At 40.3% G+C, this 7079-nt stretch overlaps 1 protein-coding gene across 10 annotated transcripts in view; it reads right to left on the reverse strand.

The window, feature by feature from the left end:
* Window positions 1-6789, reverse strand: part of CDK12 (cyclin dependent kinase 12) — a 66722-nt gene extending 59933 nt beyond the window's left edge. For 6 of the 10 annotated variants that reach the window (XM_045520749.2, XM_074342909.1, XM_074342908.1 and 3 more), the window contains exons 1-2: window positions 5042-6789; window positions 206-1090 (exon numbers count right to left, since the gene is read on the reverse strand). In XM_045520749.2, the coding sequence (XP_045376705.2) occupies window positions 206-1090; window positions 5042-6090 (1934 nt within the window). In that variant the 5' untranslated portion in view covers window positions 6091-6789. The remainder of the gene's footprint in view (window positions 1-205; window positions 1091-5041) is intronic. The other 4 variants (XM_074342910.1, XM_010960483.3, XM_010960481.3 and 1 more) reach the window with 2 other exon arrangements.
* Between the last annotated feature and the right edge of the window lie 290 nt (window positions 6790-7079).

Here is a 7079-nt window from a genome sequence, read left to right on the forward strand (position 1 = left end):
GGCCCTCAAATTGTAATTCTCTTTTCCTAGTAATGTCATACATAAGGACTTTTCCACTGAAAACCAAACATCAGAGGCATTTCCTATTCGTAACAGCATTCTAAACAGCCATGCATTAGAACAATTTTGACGAAGTTTGAGAACAGAAAATACATTACACTTAGATCAAGAGAGTTAAATTTTTCCAGTTAACGATGTGACTTACCTATCCATGTCATCGTCTTCCGGTAATAAGGGTGGGAGGGGCAGAGGAGGCAACGTTGAAGTTTTTAAGTGTGGAATAGCAGCTGTTACAGATACTTGAGTCTTCACAGAAACCTGTACAGGGGGCTGAGAATTTGCCTGAGAGGACAGAGTAGATGTCCTTGGATGAGTAGAAGGGGGCAAAGTTGAAGTACTAGAAGCAAGAACCTGACCAAATGCTGGTTGGGGAGGAGGCAGAGGTGGTTGCTGTGGAATAGCTGGTAGTGGAGGCAAAGGCGGCAAGGGGGGTGTCTGAGGTGGAGGGGAAGTAGTTGGTAAAGGAGGTGGAGAAGTAACTGTGGGGAGAGGTGGAAGAATCTCCTTTTCTGATGTCTCTGTCTCTTTTGGAGGAACAATCTCCTCTTTCAGTGCTATTGGTTTACAGTCTCTTGTTCCCTGTACTTTCAAATCCTTAAGAACAGGATGCTTCTCAGAGTTCTCATCCAACTTTACTTTCCCTGTATCTAAAGAATTTTTGACCTCTGTGTTAAGATGTGTTACATTCACCATTTCAGTATCTGGGGCAGATTTTTCCAATTTTACACCTCTGGGTAACTTTTTAGACTCCAAGCCTGAATCCTTAGCCTCTACTGAACTGTTCTCTTTTCTAGGCAAAAATATAGGTGACCCCTTGGATTCCTTTCCATCCATTTTTGCTGCAGCAGCAGCAGCTGCTCTTTCCTTCTTTTTCCTACTGAGTTCAGCTCCCAAACTGGAGTTCAATGGAAGCCTGACAGGTGAGATACTGGAATGTCGACTGCGTGACCCGGATCTCTTCTTTTTACTATGAGAAGATGAGTGTCTTGAATATGTGGGACTTCTACTTCTAGACTTCATGGATTTTCTACTGGAAAAAAAAATAAAAGCAGTTTAAAATGGATAGACTACAGCAACATGGAAGAAAACAGATTAGTTAAACAAACTATGGAGAACTGTAACTTAAAAAAGACCCACTTTGAGTAATTAAGCAATTTTAAAAATAGATTAGGTACCATCAAATTATAATAATAATACATCAATATTGGTTCATTAATCATAACAAATGTACCATGTAACAAATGTAAGATGTTAATAACAGGGAAAACTGAGTGGGGGACATAAAACAATTCTTTGACCTTTATAATTTTTCTGTAAATTTAAAACTGTTTTTTACTTAATAGATTAGAAAGAAATAACTCCTCCATGGCAACATATTTCAATCATATAACACTAAAAAATTATCCACTACTTATTCTCTGAAGGAAGATGGATGCATATTTTTTTTTCATGTTGGAAAATACTCATATTCATGATTACCTTTAGATTTTTGGTTTAAATATTTGATAAAGTGAAAACATAATTTTAAAAAGTCATACTTAATGCTAAAGGTGGGTTATATCAATTAGGAAGTTAAAAGTAACTAGCATGCTTCACCAAAACCTGATTTTTTAAAACTCGCTATTTAGCTGACAAATCCCAGTAAAAAATTTTGTTCTTCGTATCCTCAGTTTATAACTAAGTTGTGCCTATTAAACAAACCCTCAAGACACAAGAGTTAGGATTATAAACTAGATAAACTGGAGAAACTGTCTTAACAAAATAATTTAGTAGAAGTTCTCAAAACTATGATGGCTTCTGGTACTTTCCAATATAAAATAATTTCCAATCAACTTTCTAGGAACTCATAAAGCAAGGTATTATTGTATGTTCAATTTATTTTCTTCATTATTAAGGAAGGACTGGGAAGTAAAATCCAGGAATCTATAAGGCAGATTATTCTAAATTGAAACCCAAACCCTCATTCGTTTTGCTTTTTAATAAAGCCTAACATGCTCAGGCCTCAATTTTAGGGGGAAAAAAAAAAACATTAGCACAAAAAATGTAACAGGACATAAAACATAATTTGCCCAGTAGTCTAAAACAAATTGCTCCCATTCCACACCTTCAGTATCCCCCTTTACCTTTGATCATTGGTAAGACTGATGTGATTCTCAAAACATTTCAAAACAATCAGCAGATACATGGTAAGGGAAACAACTCACATGTTATTTTTCTTAAACCTATAATGCTTTTTGGAAATTTGCCTTCAAAAAGCTAGTTAAAATATAAAGTCATCTTTGGCATCAGAGTACTCAAAATAACATACATATGAACATCAGGATATAAAACACTAAAGTTAGTTAAGTGGATTTACCAATTATCCACTTACCCTTAAGAAAACTAATATTTCTCTTATCAATAATTGCCCGAAACAAATTTTCCATGATTGAATTATAGGCTGGGATAAAACTAACATCTCTATCTCAGGAAAACACTAGGTAATGTCAGAGACCATGCTCTACAAACCACTGTTTCTTTCATCTTTTCAGCATGACTAAATCTTCCTAAGGAACTCTGCTGTAAATCCTTCAACTTCTGAACAGAAGCCTACTGTTAACAGGACATTTGGATGGCCATATATTTAAGGTATTTTTAGTTATACAAATGTTACATTTGAGGTTCAGATCCAGTTTTCAAGGAAAAAAGGGGGGAATGGGGACAACAAATATGCAAATGTAGGCAACAATAAAAACATTTGTCTTAAAAAACAAATATATTTTTTCCTTGAATTATGTTAGGTTCCAGCCATTTGAAAAGAAACTGCTGCTGTTAATCACTACAAATTGGTGGATGCAAAGACCTTGTATTTCTGCCAATCCATTTTCAGTCTTTTGAAATGGTATCTCTTGTTTAATTTGGACTGTCTCAAGGAAAACAGAGAATACCATCAAAGGGATCTGTATGTTCCTCTACTCTGACTCTTAAAGAAATTTCTGTATTTATTGTTTGGAATTTCAACGAATGAGAAAAAATATATAATGCACACATACAAACATATAATGCTATCTACAAGCCAACTAAAAATGTGCATGTGACTACAGGATTATTATGTAGGGTTTATATTTCTGTCCTATACTATCTTACTGTGTCTCCAACTCTATCTTGATTTATTTTTACCATTACTGCACTAGTTTCAATTAAGTGAGTAGAGGAAGAGAGAACTCAAGATATGAATTCAAAAGGAATCACTGCAAAGCTGCAATTTTTACTGAAACTCCTTTTTAGTGTTTTAGCCTCAATGCAATTCTGTATTCCCAAACCTCATTAAAATAAAAATTCTCTGAACAGCCTTAATGAAACTACTCCTTCAAGAAAACAAATATTCTGAGAATATTTCTTAGGCTTCCTTAAAAAAAAAAAAACTAAACACTTTTACAAATGGTACACTTAAGACATACATTTCACTGTATATAAATATTACCCATCATCCCTCCAAAAAAAAAGTGAACTCTAGCTAATGGAATACATGCTAAACTGTTTCTCATAAAGTCTACTGATGTCTGCAACTTTGAGGTAAATCAAAACAAATGAAAAGATGCCTTGACAGAGAGAGATGGACAGAGTAGATAAAATATATAGCAAATATTAACTGCAGAATCTAGGTGGTACATAAATGGGTCCTCACTACCATTCGTTCAACTCTTTTGTGTTTGAAAAATTGAATAAAATGGAGGGAAAAAAACTAAGAACTTCAGACTCTGACAGCTAGGAACTCTTGCAGCTTGATGAATTCAAACTAGTTTATGAATAATTTAAGTCAACAAAAACTACTCATACTGACATCTAAAAGACATGCATGGATTTTTCAAATTAGCATAATTTCTCTACTAGTGTTCAACAACATTTTCCTCATTCATAGACAGAATTTACTGACTGGTCCCAGGTATCAGGCACTGTGCCATGCATTTTACATTTACTAACTAATTAATCCTTACAACAACTCTAGAAGTAGGTAGTTATTATTCCCATTTTACACATAAAGAGACTCAGGCATGGAGAAATTAAATTATTTGCCAAAGGTCACGAAGCAAGATTAGGATTCTACTTAGACATAACTCCAAAGCCCATGTTCTGCTTTTGTGGAAAATGGTGAGTCTACAAAGAGGGAAGTACATCTCATCACCTAGGAACAAGAACAATTTTCAGTAGACAATTGACTCCAACAATTACATTTAAAACTAACATGTCTGTCTCACAAAAATATCATGGTAAAGGTATATTACCATTTTTTAAGAGAAAGATTTTGAAAATTGCCCCTGGTCACAAGATAGGTCATGGTGATGCTGTAAAGCAAATCAAACTATCCTTGGAACCAATTTCTGCTAGGCTATACCATCAAAAGGAAAAAGAACTAATGAGTTGGATTTCCACTAGAAACATCAGGTGAAAGGAGTCTTTTTTAAGTTATTAAGAAATTGTCAATTAGGAAATAAACTTACAGGTTTGGGAGACTCAGTGGGCAGCACAAATAGCAGATGACTTACGCAAATAGCCTTGAGATAATGCAAACTAAAATTTGTAATTTCTTACATCTCCAATCAGGTCGAATGAAGTAAGTTTAAAGCATTAATACCAAAGTGAGTTTTAAAAATTTAAGACAAAGCAATGAAAATAGCCAGATAAGTTCTGGGAACCAGGGTATGTATCAACTCTACATACTCAGTAAGCAGAAGCCTATGATTTTTCTCACACAAGAACTTACAAAGGAAGATTCTACCACTGGAAGTACCTACCTTTATCAAGTTTTAGGCACATGAACTCTCCACTTCTGGAATTCTGGGTTAAGAGGAGACCAGACTCACCTACATGATGACTAACCAATAGCAAAGTGTTCTAGTCAATCACGAGTACTTGGGGCTTTAAGAAAACGGTAACAGGTCTAATTGCCAGTTCCATAACCCATCTTAAGAAATAAAAGATTGTCAGTCAAATAGCTCACCTGGGGAGCGGACTCCGGCTCAGAGACCGCTTGCTCAGGAAAGGGCTGCTGGACCGCCTTCGGCCATAAGGACTGGGGGATCTCCCACTGTAGGAGCCACTCCTTTCATAGCTGGATGAACGTCGCCGGCTGTAGGGACTCACCGACCTCTGTCGTCTACTGTAGGGACTGGGTGACCGGGTGCTGGACTGGTAGGCCGAAGGCTCCTTGTAAGGGGGGCTGATTGACTGCCTTCTTGAGGTACTCCCAGGGCTCTTTTTGTAGGAGTCATAATTGCTAGAGGTGTGCGATCTTGGGGGACTAAGCTCATAATCTTGGCCATAAGAAGCTCCTGAGGGGCTATCATCTTGCTTAGGGCTGTCCGACCATTTCCGGTGGGGACTCCTGGATCTCCGTTTGGGGCTGTCCACTGTTTTGTAACTTTTGGGTGTTTCCCTTTTCCGATGACTTTTACTCCGATCTTTGTGCCCAGACTTCAACTCGCGTTCTTTCCGGATCTTCTCCTTATGGAGTTTGGATGATCTGGACTCCTTGTTGCTGCTGCTTTTGGATATCTGCGCCTTCCCATAGTCGTCATTCTCCTCATTGGAACGCTTTGAACTTCCTGAGATCCTATCCTTCATTGATCCCGACTTGCTGGAGGCTTCCAGGTTTTTTCCTTTTTCCGACTGTTTAGTTTTTAGTAAGTCCCGGGAACGTCTGTGCTGGTGGTGGCGATGTTTGTGCAGGCGGTCACTCCGATCAGTTCCACGACGTTCATCGTTCTCCCTCCGGTCTAGTTTGAAGGCCATGTCGTCAGAGAAGGTATCAGAATCAGAGCTAATGTCATCATACTCCACCAAAGGTTTGATAATTGTACCCAAAGGTGCTGCTTCGGGGGTCACCAAGCCCATGTCTTTGGAGTGCTTGGACTTATGCCGCTTGTGCTTCGACACCAAGCGGTGACGCTCTCTGCTGTTGGAGCTGCCACCTCCCGATGACGGCTGCAAAGTTCCAGAAGCTCCTCCACTCCCGTCCTTCTTGCCCCCATGTCTCTCTGGATTGGGCATTCCCTTACCCCTGGCCTCAAAAAGGGGAAAAAGTTCCCCAGCACTCCAAAAAGTCACCCCCACCCTCCCCCCCAACCCCAACCCCACGCCTACCAAATCGCCCCTTCAAGGGGGTGGGGAGGGAAGGGACGATAGCCCAGGCTCCTCCTCCCTCCCGACTCCTCAGCACCCTCCTACATGAGGTTGGGGGGGAGGGGGGTGAAGGAGCCAGGGAAGAAATGAGAGTTCCTCAGCAATGGAGTTGCGAGACAACGGGTAGCCGCTCAAGTCAGTTTCCCCTCCTCCCCCAGCCGAGACAATCCTCAGGCCCAAGCGCCGGGGAGGTCGAGGAAGTAGGAAGCCAACGGCCCGGTGCTGAGGGGCCGACTCCGGCTCCGGGGCCCTGTGAGGACTGCGCGGGCCCTTCCCCTACCCGATAGCCCGGCTTGGGGCGGCTTCCTGTCGCTGGGGTCCCGCGGCCTAGGTGCCTCACGCCCCCTTTGTCCCTCGCTCCTGAGGGAGCCCCTTTTCTAGCTTCCGCCTCACCTCAACACCTCACACACTCGCTCCCTCACACAGACTCACAGTCACACACTAGGTTAAACCGAAACGGCACTTAGAAGGGGGGGAGGGGGTAATCCCAGGAAATATCGCAAGAATCTGCTGGATTCTCGCGGTATCTTGTGCTTCCCTTTCACCTCTCGCCGCTGTTTGCTCAAACAACGCGAGAGCAGGTCCCGAGCAAGAAACGCCAGATTCTCGCGATAAGATCCTGGCTCCCCATTTGAGCAAAGCCTTATTGAAACGGAGCTAACAGGAATTTTTTTAATTTAAAACTTTACTGATAGATCATTGAACAAATATATATTCCCAAACTCTGGCGCAAACTAATTTTTGCATACTTTTTAACAAGTTTAATTACCTGGGTGAAAATATGGTCAACAGGACAAAGGGCTAATGTGGAGACATTTCAACAAAAGTCCCTAGATATTAACAACCTTTCCCACTTA

Source organism: Camelus bactrianus, chromosome 16 (assembly GCF_048773025.1).
Source record: "Camelus bactrianus isolate YW-2024 breed Bactrian camel chromosome 16, ASM4877302v1, whole genome shotgun sequence".
Lineage (NCBI taxonomy): Eukaryota > Metazoa > Chordata > Mammalia > Artiodactyla > Camelidae > Camelus > Camelus bactrianus.